Source organism: Leucoraja erinacea, chromosome 25 (assembly GCF_028641065.1).
Source record: "Leucoraja erinacea ecotype New England chromosome 25, Leri_hhj_1, whole genome shotgun sequence".
Taxonomy (NCBI): Eukaryota; Metazoa; Chordata; class Chondrichthyes; order Rajiformes; family Rajidae; genus Leucoraja; species Leucoraja erinaceus.
The window spans coordinates 28,028,522-28,043,005 of NC_073401.1; the positions used below are offsets into that span (position 1 = coordinate 28,028,522).

General features: G+C 48.0%; 1 protein-coding gene across 2 annotated transcripts in view; it reads right to left on the minus strand.

Moving 5' to 3' along the window:
- Positions 1-3,805: 3,805 nt before the first annotated feature.
- The window catches only part of foxn4 (forkhead box N4), a 28,222-nt gene continuing 17,543 nt past the window's right edge, over positions 3,806-14,484 (minus strand). For both annotated transcript variants that reach the window (XM_055655371.1, XM_055655372.1), the window contains exons 3-10: positions 14,283-14,455; positions 13,654-13,781; positions 11,837-11,947; positions 10,686-10,813; positions 8,672-8,768; positions 7,242-7,449; positions 5,308-5,712; positions 3,806-4,236 (exon numbers count right to left, since the gene is read on the minus strand). In XM_055655371.1, the coding sequence (XP_055511346.1) occupies positions 3,989-4,236; positions 5,308-5,712; positions 7,242-7,449; positions 8,672-8,768; positions 10,686-10,813; positions 11,837-11,947; positions 13,654-13,781; positions 14,283-14,455 (1,498 nt within the window). In that variant the 3' untranslated portion in view covers positions 3,806-3,988. The remainder of the gene's footprint in view (positions 4,237-5,307; positions 5,713-7,241; positions 7,450-8,671; positions 8,769-10,685; positions 10,814-11,836; positions 11,948-13,653; positions 13,782-14,282; positions 14,456-14,484) is intronic.

The window sequence follows — 14,484 nt, forward strand, 5'->3', positions numbered from 1 at the left end:
CTTGCTGGCCCGTATCAAAGTACACTTTAGAAAGAATCTGGTCAGCTTTGTAACTGTTAATTCATAGCTGTAAGCCTATCTCATTTCAAGTGCTTTCCTTCCCTGAAGGATGTTGAAACCATGTAAGGAGGTGAGATCTTTAGCAAATCCCTTCGAAGTTGTGCATTCTTCCAGGTCCATTCAAGCGCTGGAGATCCTTCGAAGTTGTGCATTCTTCCAGGTCCATTCAAGCACTGGAGATGGTCAGCAACAGGATGGACACAAAATGCTGGAGTGACTCAGCAGGACAGGCAGCACCTCTGGAGAGAAGGAATGGGTGACGGTTCGGGTCGAGACCCTTCTCCAGGGGCCCTTCTTCACTAATTCACTTGGTTTTAGGTTTGGTTTTGGAGCTATAGCGCGGAAACAGGCCATTCGGCCCACCGAGCCCATGCCGACCATCTCACTAGTTCCACCTTGTCCCCCTTTCACATCCCCTCCCTACACACACCAGAGGCAATTCCACCGAGGACAATCAACCTGCAAACCCGCACGTCTTTGGGACGCGGGAGGAAACTGGAGCACCCGGAGGAAACCCACGCACGCGGTCACAGGGAGAACGTGCAAACTCCACACAAACATCACCCACCTGCGGTCAGGATTCACACAAGTTACAGGAGTAGAATCAGGCCATTCCGCCCATCGAGTCTACCCCGCCATTCAATCATGGCTGATCTCTGCCTCCTAATCCCATTTTCCTGCCTTCTCCCCATAACCCTTAACACCTGTTCTAATCAAGAATTTGTCTAACTCTGCCTTAAAAATACCCACTGACTTGGCCTCCACAGCCGTCTGTGGCAATGAGTTCCACAGATTCACCACCCTCTGACTAAAGTTGTTCCTCCTCGTCTCCTTTCTAAAAGAGCGCCCTTTAGTTCTGAAACTGTGACCTCTGCTCCTAGACTCTCCCACAGTGGAAACATCCTCTCCACATCCACTCTATCTACGCCTTTCATTATTCTGTACGTTTCAATGAGGCCCCCCCTTCAACCTTCTAAACTCCAGTGAGTACAGGCCCAGTGCCAACAAACGCTCACCATATGCTAACCCACTCATTCCTGGGATCATTCTTGTAAACCTCCTCTGGACCCTCTCCAGAGTCGGCACATCCTTCCTCCGATATGGGGCCCACATTTGCTCCTGTGGCCTGACCAGCGCCTTATAGAGCCTCAGCATTACATCTCCGAACCAGGCTGTCTGGTGCTGTACGGCAGCTGCACTACCCGCTGCGCCACCCTTCAATATTGGGCCCTTCTCAAAATGTTGCGAAGTTTCAACAAACCCCCATGGTAGATTTACCCCCAGCTTGCTAATTCTTTCAGTCGGGAGCCCCTGTAATAAGGGATTGTCCCTAATGTAATGTCAGAAAGACCTGTATCAGTTAACACAGGCAGAGTTTCCAAAGAGTGGCGCAGCGGTAGAGTTGCTGCCTCACGGCGCCAGAGACCCGGGTTCGATCCAGACCGCGGGTGCTGTCTGTACGGAGTTTGCACGTTCTCCCCGTGACCTGCGTGGGTTTCCAATGGGATCTCCAGTTTCCTCCCACACTCTAAAGACGTGCTGGTCTGCAGCTTAATTGGCTCTGGTATCCCTCGTGTGTGTGGGATAGCGCTGCACGGGTGATCGCTGGTCCGCGTAGACTCGGTGGGCTGAAGGGCCTGTTTCCCTGCTGTATCTCTAAACTAAACCTGCAGAAATTCTTCAAGAGCTAATTAACATCTTTACATCTATCCCTTAATTAAAAAAAACAATTAAAAAAAACAAGCCAGCACGTGGAAACGACATATTTTCAGAAGTATTCCTGTAAACAGTGCTTTTTGTTCGATTGAAGCAGATTCTCACTTAACCTTAAAACAATAAATATAAATTAAACAAATATACAAACAGTAATACTGCCTATCACAAGAGCACCGACACATTCCACTGCACAGCTATTACTGCATCGAACATTTACAAAGCAAAAACAATTATTTGCAATTCTAGTCCCTACTAATAATGGTTTAAGTTGATTTGCAAGCCAACTCTGTGCGTTCACCGTTGGCTTCAGTCCTGCTTCTTCCATCGTGTATCTGCGGTAAGTTGCTCTTATTCTCCATATACGTCTATCTTAATCATCCTTCGAAGGTATCTGCCTTTAGTTCTGGTTTGGTTTTATGATGTTTTCAAGAGAGAGTAAGATATAGGTCTTAGGGCTAAAGGGTGTGTTCCACTTTCACCACCTCTGCCGAGTTTGCCCTTGACTCGTACTCGCAGCATGGTTGTCACGAGGTCGTGGGTAGGTCGTAGCAGGCCGTGATGCTAGTCGTAGGTACTCGTGGCATCAAGTAGGTCGGGGCGTTTTTCTAGCCTGATGAAAAATGTCCACGGGTAAAAAAGGTCGAATTAGGTCGTGAAAGTGGGACAGGCCCTTAAGGAAATCAAGGTATATGGGGGTGAAAGCAGGAACGGGGTACTGATTTTGGATGATCAGCCATGATTATATTGAATGGCGGTGCTGGCTCGAAGGGCCGAATGGCCTACTCCTGCACCTATTGTCTATTGTCTATTGTCTAACTGCAGATGCTGGAAAAATGGAAGGAAGACAAAAATGCTGGAGAAACTCAGCGGGTGAGGCAGCATCTATGGAGCGAAGGAATAGGTGGCGTTTCGGGTCGAGACCTATTTCCTTCGCTCCATAGATGCTGCCTCACCCGCTGAGTATCTCCAGCATTTTTGTCCGCCTTTCACTGAGGGGTTGTCCGCCTTCTATAAAACTGCGTCCAGATTTTTTTCTTTAAATGGTCTTGTCAACGTTCATCCTTGCTCCACACCGCGAATCAAACGGAAAGACACTATGAGGGAGCCGAGTCCCTTTTCAAAAAGCACATTGATTCTTCCACAAGGAAACTAAATTTTTCTGCAAATGCGTTAAAAAAAAAAATAAATAATAAATTTCTCCCAAAATCCATCGTGAAATAAAAATAGGTTTTCTGTTGACTGAACGGTCGATTTTCTTCAATCCAAACCTGACCTCTTTCTCTCTCTCAGAAGAACGGCGCTGCTTTCTTACAAGCAGAACAGTGAAACATTTTTCTCAGGATGTAAACTATGCCAAGACAGAGGAACGGACATTTAACGGAGTTCTTCTATTTTAAAATACTTTTCTTCTCTCTTCCATCCCATTTCAGTGCTTTTAGATTCCAGTCAATTAACATAATATTTTTATTAACGGAAACTCTTTATCTTTTATATGGCGCGTTATTAGTCTGGAATATTTTTCAGTTGCGTCCATTGCTGATGATGCGATTTTTCATCGAGTAGTTATTAGACCTAATTCCACATGTTGCGACCTTCCCTCCATTGAAGGACTGTACACTGCAAGGGCCAGGAAGCGAGCGGGCAAGATCATCTCTGACCCCCCCTCTCACCCTGGCCACAAACTCTTTGAATCACTTCCCTCTAGAAGGCGACTCCGGACTGTCAAAGCCGCCACAACCACAGACATAAAAACAGCTTTTTTCCCCACAAATTGTAGCTCTATATAATAACCAAAAACCTGTCGTCTCCTTTTGCTCTGGTATTTTATTTAATTCACATGTTTAATCGATAATGTTATATTATTAATGTTTAACGTTTTATGTGTCATTCCTAACTGTCGCTGTATATGTCATGTTGTCACTTGCGGGCGGAGCACCAAGGCAAATTCCTTGTATGTGAATACTTGGCCAATAAACGTATTCATTCATTCATTCATGCGCCATCTAGGTTCCTACATCTTGCTGCTGCAAGAGGTTGCAATACGACAGTGAAGCCACTGAAAATAAGAGTTAAACATGCCTATTTCTCATGAAAATGGCGTGGCAACTCTTTTGTGTGTATAGGTATTGACTTCTTCTTGCATTGACCCACCGGTTATTGTCAAAGCTGCTCGTTGCCAATAGTTCAAGGCAGTTCGCAGCAACCCTTGTCTTTATTGCAGCGCGATGGGTTTGTTGCCTTGAGAGTTCAGGTACTGGGTGGGGACGGTCTCCAGGCTGGCGTAGGTGGTGTATAGACCAGTCAACTGCAGGTCGGAGAACGAATTCTCACTGCCGCTCGACACGGGGGTGAGGCTGACCGTTCCGAGGGGAGAGTCCGGGAGGCGGAGCGGCGACGTGCTAAACACACCCAGTGTGTCCAGGTTAAAGCTCTCATCTTTCATCTCTTCCCATAGATTGCCTGTGGAAGTCAAAGGAAACAGGGTTGAAAGGCGGTTGCATGGAGAGAAGGCAGGTATAGGATACTGAGTTGGATGATCAGCCATGATCATATTGAAAGCTCGAAGGGCCGAATGGCCTACACCTGCACCTATTTTCTATGTTTCTATGTGTCTATAGGTTTAAGTTGAGGGGGGGGGGGGGGAGATTTAACAGGTCAGGGTAACTTTTTCACTCCAAGGTTGGTCGGTGTATAGAGTGAGCTGCTGGAGGAGGTAAACTGAGGCAGGTGCTATCACAACACTAAAGAAACATTAGGTGAGGTACATGGAGGGGTTTAGAGTGATGGGGGCCAAAAGCAGGCAGGTGGGACTAGTGTCAGTCGGTGTGGGCAAGTTGGGCCGATGGGCCCGTTAACACGCTGTGTGTCACTGTGACTCTGAAGCTGTTTAATAGACAGGTCCTTTGGCAGGAATTGCACAATGAGTCAAAGTGAAGAGGTTCAAGATTGTCTCTAGGTGGACACTAAATGCTGGAGTAACTCAGCGGGACGGGCAGCATCTCTAGAGAGAAGGAATGGGCGACCTTTCGGGTCGAGACCCTTCTTCAGACTGAGAAACATAGAAACATAGAGAATGGGTGCAGGAGGAGGCCATTCGGTCCTTCGAACCAACACTGCCATTCATTGTGATCATGGCTGATCATCCCCGATCAATAACCCGTGCGTGCCTTCTCCCCATATCCCTTGATTCCACTAGCCCCCAGAGCTCTATCCAACTCTCTCTTAAATCCATCCAGTGACTTGGCCTCCACTGCCCTCTGTGGCAGGGAATTTCCACAAATTCACAACTCTCTGGGTGAAAAAGGTTTTTCTCACCTCAGTCTTAAATGGCCTCCCCTTTATTCTAAGACTGTGTGTGGCCCCTGGTTCTGGACTCGCCCAACATTGGGAACATTTTTCCTGGCGGGGGAGAGTCGGGGGAGAGGGTGATGATGGAAGGGTACATGGAAGGATTGTCCCGGGTGGTCTAGCTCTCTGCAGGTCCTCCTGTGGAGGTACGCGGGCCCGATGGCGGGCACGCACGCCACTCACCGTGCAAGGCGAAGTCCATGATGGTGGGGTCCAAGGCATCCACGTCGGTGCTCATGTCTCCGGTCAGGCAGAAGATGTCGGTGGGTGCCGCCCGGCTGGCAGCCTGCATGGGCGCGGGGCTGTGGCTCACACTGGGCATGGCGTGAAGCGGGGGGGTTTGGCCTGGCGCTGGTGAGTCTGGGCTGATCCTGGCCTGGTGCTGGTGCTGGTGTTGGTGCTGGTGCTGATGCTGCAGCTGCTGGTGCAACAGGGGCAGCGAGTGCAGGGAGAGGGTGGGGATGGCCTGGTGGGGCAGGTGCGGCAACGTCATGGCGCCCTGCGTCGGCAAGTGGACAGCCCGCTCCGCGTACTTTGACGGCCTCCTGCAGTTGTCCGGCCGGTCGGTTATCAATTTGTCCAGCTCGTCTGCAAAGAGAAGGACACTGCAGTTTAGACACAGAGAGCTGGCGTAACTCAGCGGGACGGGCAGCATCTCTAGAGGGAAGGGATGGGTGACGTTTCGGGTCGAGACCCTTCTTCAGACATGGTCCAGTCTCGACCCCATCCCTTCTCTCCAGAGATGCTGCCAGTCAATAGACAATAGACAATAGGCAACAGATACAGGAGTAGAGGCATTCGGCCCTTCCAGCCAGCACCGCCATTCAATGTGATCATGGCTGATCATCCCCAATCGGTACCCCGTTCCTGCCTTCTCCCCATATCCCCTGACTCCGCTATCTTTAAGAGCCCTATCTAGCTCTCTCTTGAAAGTATCCAGAGAACCAGCCTCCACCACACTCTGAGGCAGAGAATTCCACAGACTGACAACTCTCTGTGTGAAGAAGTGTTTCCTCGTCTTAATTCTAAATGGCTTACCCCTTATTCTTAAACTATTGCACCTGGTTCTGGACTTCCCCCAACATCGGGAACATGTTTCCTGCCTCTAGCGAGTCCAAACCCTTAATAATCTTATATGTTTCAATTCGTATATGTTCCTGCAAGGGCCAGGAAGCGAGCGGGCAAGATCATCTCTGATACCTCTCACCCTGGCCACAAACTCTTTGAATCACTTCCCTCTGGAAGGCGACTCCGGACTGTCAAAGCTGCCACAGCCAGAAATAAAAACAGCTTTTATCCACGAGTAGTTGCTCTACTCAACAGCCAAAAATCTGTAGCCTCCCTTTGATCTGGTATTTTGTTGGTTCACATGCTTGATCAATGGTGTTTTATCATTAATGTTTTATTATTATTAATGTTTAGTGTTTCCTGAGTCATTCGTAACTGTCACTGTGTGTCATGTTGTTACTTGTGGGCGGAGCACCAAGGCAAATTCCTTGTATGTGAATACTTGGCCAATAAACTTACTTACTTACTTACTGTAATCGCTGCCAAAGTACTGAGTAAAGGGTCTGAATACTTATGATATTATGATAATGTGATATTTCAGTTATTTCTTTTTAATTACTTTGCAAAAAATTCTAAACACCTGTTTTCACTTTTGTATTATGGGGTATTGTGTGTAGATTGATGATTTAATAAATGAATTTAAACTATTTTAGAATAAGGCTGTAACATAACAAAAAGTTGAAAAAGTGAATGGGGCTGAATATTTTCTGAATTGTGTACGTGTATATTTAGGTATGTGTATATATACACACACTGAACTTTTTTTTCCTCATCTATTATATTGTTTGTACTGTGTTTCCATAGGAATTTATCATTCCTAATTGTCACTGTATATCATGTGGTCACTTGCGGGCGGAGCACCAAGGCAAATTCCTTGTATGTGAATACTTGGCCAATAAACTTATTCATTCATTCATTCATTCATATTCTGTTGTGCCGCTGCAAGTTAGAATGTCGTTGTTCTATCTGGGACGTATGATGCGTTTGACTCGGTTACAGTGCCGTGGTTGGCGTGGGGAATGTTACCTGCCCCCAGGTGTGTGCCTTACCTGGGTTGGCCATGCTCCGTCGGATCGCCGCGAGATCCTTCCGCTTCCACTTCTGCATCTCCTCCTCCATCTTCTCGATCTTGGCCGGGTTCAGGGCCCAGAGGCAGCCCTTGCGTGACGAGCCGCTCAGTTTGTTCTCCACTTTCTCGAAGCACTTGTTCAGCGAGAGGTTGTGCCTCACCGAGTTCTTCCAGCCGTCCGGAGCCGTCTGAGAAATCCCACCAAAATGGGGACAGAAATCATGACATGGAACCATGAGAGGAAATAGACCGACCGGGGAGATGCACAGAGTCTCTTGCCCAGAAGCAGGGGAATCGAGGACCAGAGGACACCGGTTCAAGGTGAAGGGGAAGAGATTGAATAGGAATCTGAGGGGTAACTTTTTCACACAAAGGGTGGTGGGTGTATGGAACGAGCTGCCAGAGGAGGTAGTTGAGGCTGGGATTATCCAGAATGTTTAATAGTTAGACAGGAACATGGATAGGACAGGTTTGGAGGGATATGGACCAAGCACAGGCAGGTGGGACTAGTGTAGCTGGGACATGTTGGTCCGTGTGGGCTATGGTGGACCTATGTATCTATGACAGAAGTTCAAAGCCTAATTCCCCCCTTTTTCTCGAGTTACATTGGCAAGATTGCTCATGCTTAGTTTAGACAGACACAAAAAGCTGGAGTATCTCAGCGGGACAGGCAGCATCTCTGGAGAGAAGGAATGGGTGATGTTTCGGGTCGAGACTCTTCTTCAGACTGATGAAGAATATGTTTAGTTTAATTTAGTTCAGAGATACAGCGCGGATCCCCAATTCAATCATGGCTGATCTCTGCCTCATAATCCCATTTGTCTATCTGTGCCTTAAAAACATCCACTGACTTGGCCTCCACAGCCCTCTGCGGCAATGAGTTCCATAGATTCACCACCATCTGACTAAAGAAGTTCCTCCTCATCTCCTTTCTAAAAGAGCGCCCTTTAATTCTGAGGCTGCAGCCTCTGGTCCTAGACTCTCCCACCAGTGGAAACATCCTCTCCACATCCATGCCTTTCATTATTCTGTAAGTTTCAATAGACAATAGGTGCAGGAGTAGGCCATTTGGTCCTTCGAGCCAGCACTGCCATTCAATGTGATCATGGCTGATCATCCCCAATCAGTACCCCGCTCCTGCCTTCTCCCCATATCCCCTGACTCCGCTATCTTTTCAATGAGGTCTTCTCCCCCACTCAACCTCCTAAACTCCAGCGAGTGCAGGCCCAGTGTAGTGTAGCTGGGACATGTTGGGCAAGTTGGGCTGAAGGGCCTGTTTCCACGCTGCCTGTGTGACTCTATTTCCTGTTTCAAGGATCAAGATCAACGACGCCTAAACGGACTTAAAAAGAGAGAAAGAGGATTGGAGAGGGGAGTGAATCTCTGACTGAGTTTGCTTGGCTGACCCACCTTGAAGTAGGGAAAGTGTTCCTTCATGAAACTGTAGATCTCGCTGACTGGCAGACTCCCGGTCTTACTGTTCTTCAATGCCATGGCAATCAGACAACTGGAAAGAAGAGGAATATACCACTCAAAGGCTGGAGGGATGGCACACACATAATACTGTAACTTTAGTTTAGAGATACAGCGCGGAGGTCCATGCTGACCAGTGATCGCTGCACACTAACACTATCCTACACACACTAAGGACAATTTTTTAATATTTACACCAAGCCAATTTACCCACATACCTGCACGTTTTTGGAGTGTGGGAGGAAACCGACGATCTCGGAGAAACCCCACGCAGGTCACGGGGAGAACGTACAAACTCCGTGCAGACAGCACCCGTAGTCGGGATCGAACCTGGGTCTCAGGTGTTGCAAGCGCTGTAATGCAGCAACTCTACTGCTGCGCCACCGTGTCACCCAAACATTTGAACTTATTTGGTGCGTGCTGCAGCAAGGAATTCATTAAACCGCCCGTGCAACCCACTGTCCACCCAGGCTGAATTGCACATCAAACTCGGGCAGCTGGTAGAGCTGCTGCCTCACAGCACCGGGGACCCGGGTTCGATCCTGACCTCGGGTGCCGGGTTTGCCCGCGTGGGTTTTCTCCCTGGGTGCTCCATTTTCCTCCCACATCCCAAAGATCCCCTCTGTAAGTTGCCCCTGGTGCGCAGGGAGTGGATGAGAAAGAGGCGTAACATGGATCTAGTGTGAACGGGTGATAGCTGTGGACCCGAGGTCAGTATTGAACCTGGGACCCTGGTGCTGTGAAGCAGCAGCTCTACCGCTGCACCACCGTGTCGACCTCGATATACTGCCTTTGATATCCTGGCCACACACTCATCTTTCCTCTACCTTACAGGAGCCTGAAGACTGCAACGTCCAGGTTCAGAAATAGCTGCTTCCCCACAGTCATTGAACTAAACTCAAACAAAACTCTGAACATTAATAGCCCATTATCTGTTTAGTTGCACTTTATCTGTTTTATTTATTCACATGTGTATATATTTATATAATGGCATATGGACACACTGATCTGTTCTGTATTCATGCCTACTATGTTCTGTGTGCTGAAGCAAAGCAAGAATTTCATTGTCCTATCTGGGACACATGACAATAAACTCCCTTGAATCTTGAATCTTGAATATCCACCCATGGGTAAATGGTTCTGACCCTCGTACCCCATCAGTACCTCCCATCGTTTCAAATACTTCTCTCAGGTCTCCCCCTCAACCTCTGGCATTCCAGAGATAACTAAAAGTTTGTTTTAGTCTTTAGATTAAGTGACACAGAGTGGAAAGTAGCCCCTTGGTCCACTGGGTCCACACTGACCAACGATCACTCCACACACTAGAACTATCCTACACACCGCGGACAATCAAATTCAAGAGTTCAAGAGAATTTATTGTCATGAGTCCCTGATAGGACAATGAAATTCTTGCTTTGCTTCAGCACAACAGAACATAGTAGGCATTGACTACAGAACATATCAGCGTGTCCATATGCCATTGTATAAATATATACACACATGAATAAATGAACTGATAAAGTGCAAATAACAGATGATGGGTTATTAATGTTCAGAGTTTTGGCCGAGCCAGGTTTAATAGCCTGATGGCTGTGGGGAAGTAGCTATTCCTGAACCTGGACGTTGCAGTCTTCAGACTCCTGTACCTTCTATCTGAAGGTAGCGGGGAGATGAGTGTGTGGCCAGGATGGTGTGGGTCTTTGATGATGCTGCCAGCCTTTTTGAGGCAGCGACTGCGATAAATCCCCTCGATGGAAGGGAGGTCAGTTGACAAAACGTTGCAAACTCGTGCGTCTTTGGAGCGTGGGAGGAAACCGGAGCACCCGGAGAGAAGCCCACGCAGGTCATGGGGAGAACGTGCAAACTCCGCACAGACAGCACTGGTGGTCAGGATCGAACCCGGGCCTCTAGCGATGCCACTATGCCGCCTTCCGTTTGGGTCTGTCCTTACCTGTAGGAGTAGATGGGTTTGGGGTATGTCTTGGGCTGTAGATCCTGGTCACTGTTTGGAGCAAGATGGGGCTGCACATACTGGGACTGTGCGTGGTAGGAAGGGCTGTAGACATTGGCGGGAGGACACTGCGGAGAAAGTGGAGAAGACCATGTCAAAAACACCGCACACCTGAAAACAACGTCACACCAAGATGATTCAATCGCAGTCCACAAACACGGGCTGACAGAAACCAGTTTTGCTCCCCTAATTTGAGGAAGGACATTCTTGCTATTGAGGGAGTGCAGCATAGGTTTACAAGGTTAATTCCCGGGATGGCGGGACTGTCATATGCTGAGAGAATGGAGCGGCTGGACTTGTACACTCTGGGTTTCGACCCGAAACGTTGCCTATTTCCTTCGCTCCATAGATGCTGCCTCACCCACTAAGTTTCTCCAACATTATTGTCTATCTTTGATTTTCCAGCATCTGCAGTTCCTTCTTAAACAAATATTTCCACGAGTAGTAGCTCTATTCAATAACCAAAAATCTGTAGCCTCTTTTTGCTCTGATATTTAATTTAATTCACATGTTTAATCAATGATGTTTTATTATTAATGTTTAATGCTTTATGTGTCATTCCTAACTGTCGCCGTATGTCATGTTGTCACTTGCGGGCGGAGCACCAAGACAAATTCCTTGTATGTGAATACTTGGCCAATAAACGTATTCATTCATTAATTCATCTCTGGAGAACATGAACAAGTGACGTTTTGGGTCGGAGCCCCATCACATATCCACCTGCATATCCATCCATTCCCCTCCATTCCCTGCATATCCACATAGCTATCCAAAAGTTTTGCACGCCACGACTGTATATGCTTCAACCTTCACACCCGTAACCCCATCCACCTTCTGTGTAACGAGTGCCCACGCAGGACACGGGGAGAACCTACAAACTCCGTACAGACAGCACCCGTAGTCGGGTCTCGACCCGAAACGTCACCTATTCCTTCGCTCCATAGATGCTGCCTCACCCGCTGAGTTTCTCCAGCATTTTTGCCTACCTTCGATTTTTCCAGCATCTGCAGTTCTTTCTTAAACTAAAATCGGATATTGCAAATCAATTAGCAATTAGAATGAGCAAACTCTAGTAATTGACGGCTGCTTACCTGCGGACCAGATTGTGAGAGGCTGTACAGTTGCTGAGCGTGAGTCTGGTACAGGGGTTGTTGTGTCTGAAACGCAGACTGTTGCTGCCCTGCCACAGAGTACTGAGAAATCTACGCAGACACAGAATTAGTTCAAAGTTCAAAGTTCAAAGTAAACTTTATTGTCAATTCAAATAAATTGGATTGAAATTGCGTTTCCCCATACTCCAAATGTGCAAGTAATATTTATAACACAGACAGACAATATACCAATAAGATAGACAATATACATTATTTAAAATATTCACAGTGTGCCAGAATGTAGTAAAATTTTGAGGTATGTTATTAAGGTGCAATAATAAAAGGTGCAATATAGAAAAGTGCAAATAGCATACTGCAGACATTGAGTTAAAGTTATTTTGACAGACAGTTGGTCTTTGTTTGTGTAATGTTCATGGAATTTTCTTGAGTGTGTTGAGTAATCTGATGGCCTGAGGTAAAAAGCTGTTTTTGAATCTGGTGGTTTTGCTCCGCATGCTGCGGTAGCGCTTGCCAGATGGTAGGAGAGTGAACAGTTTGTGTGCTGGGTGGGTGGTGTCTTTGATGATATTGGTTGCTCTCTTGCGACAGCGAGATGGGTATAAGTCCTGGATTGCAGGTTGGGGACATCTGGTGATCTTCTCCGCTGTCCTCACCACTCTCTGAAGAGATCGCCATTAATAACATTTACTCACAGGTTTAACGACAGCACTCGCTGCTGGAGGGGGTAGTTGAGGCAGGGACTATCACAACCTTTAAGAAACATTTTGACTGGTACATGGATAGGACAGGTTTAGAGGGATACGGGTACGATATGATAGAACTTTATTGATCCCAGGAGGGAAATTGATCTGCCAACAGTCATAAAACACAGGATACAGAAAACATGAAGTTAAAGTGACAAGTGGAAAGGATTGGGGATGTGCAAAGATTTTTTTTGGGGGGAGAGGGGGGATTCAGTTTCAGTCTCGGTCTACCCCACGACAGAAGGGGGAGGAGTTGTACAGTTTGATAGCCACAGGGAAGAAGGATCTCCTGTGGCGTTCTGTGCTGCATCTTGGTGGAACCAGTCTGTTGCTGAAGGTGCTCCTCAGGTTGACCTGTGCGGTGAGCTGACCAAACGCAGGCAGGTGGGGCTGGTGTAGATGGTCGGTTTGGACAAGCCTGTATCGCTCTGTGACTTACGAATGCTCTGCCTACCAGCCTCAACTTTGCTCCATAATAACACATATTGTGGCGCCATCTGGTGGTTGAGACACTTATAGATCGAACCCTCGTCAGTGGGGGTGGAATGGCCACCGTGACTGAGTTTGGCGGGAGTTTGCGAGTGAAGATCGTCATTAGTCCACGAGTGTGACCTACAGCAGCAGCAGAGACCTTGCTAGAGCTCTGACTTAACACGCGTGTGTGTTTAATGGCTGTATTTGCCAATAAAGATCGTTTTATTCACAACGCGTGAATTACTAGAGTGGTGACCCCGACGTGATCACAACGCGGGAATTACTAGAGTGGTGACCCCGACGTGATCACAACGCGGGAATTACTAGAGTGGTGACCCCGACGTGATCACAACACGCATGAATTACTAGAGTGGTGACCCCGACGTGATCACAACACGCATGGAATTACTAGAGTGGTGACCCCGACGTGATCACAACGCATGCATTACTACAACATCCACAAAACCACTCTCACTTATCCCCCTGCAAAAGGATTACGATTAGATAGACATCTTTTTAATTGGTGTTCGTACAATAGGCACCACACATGAATTTGAACGTTCATTAGTGGGGACTTACATTTGGCCCGTGTGTTGGCATGGCGTTCATTCTCAGGATCCCTTGCTGCACGGATGCCTGTACCTGGATCATGGTCCCTTGCACTGAGGTTGGGGTCATGTTGCTCGACATGCCATGGAGTACCAGACCTAAGGCAAGCAGATGAAGGAGAGTGAGTGGATAGCACGCAACAAAAGCCAGCACCGCCATTCAATGTGATCATGGCTGATCATCCCCAATCAGTACCCCCCCGTTCCTGCCTTCTCCCCATATCCTCTGACTCCGCTATCCGTAAGAGCCCCTTTGGCTTTGGGCTTGGTTATCTAGGGTTGAGCGCGTATCCTCGTGTTACAGCGCAGGTGCTTTGCGTGGCAGTTGTAATTAACAATAATCTGCTCACGCCGACACAAAATGCTGGAGTAACTCCGCGGGACAGGCGGCAACTCTGGAGAGAACGAGTTGGGCGACATTTCGGATCGAGAAAACGTTCTTCAGACCCGAAACGTCGCCCATTCCTCCTCTCCCGAAGATTCCGCCTGTCCCGCGGAGTTGCTCCAGGTGTCTTCGTGTCTATCTTGGGTTAAGACCAGCGTTCCTTCTTACACGTCCGGCCGAGTGGCGCTTTGGCCTGGCGCTTTGGTGACTGATACCTGTTTGTGTTGTTAACGCCGGGTTGTGGGCGTTGAGGTTGAAGTCCATGCGCCCGGTGGCCATCTGCTGCAAGCGCGGCACGTCGACGGAGGTCAGCCATGACAGCGACTGAAGGTCGCTCGGGAGGTCTTCTTCGCTCAGCTGGGAAGGGTCAGGGGTCAAGAGGCCGGGACTGGAAGCAAAGAATATGCAGTGAAATCA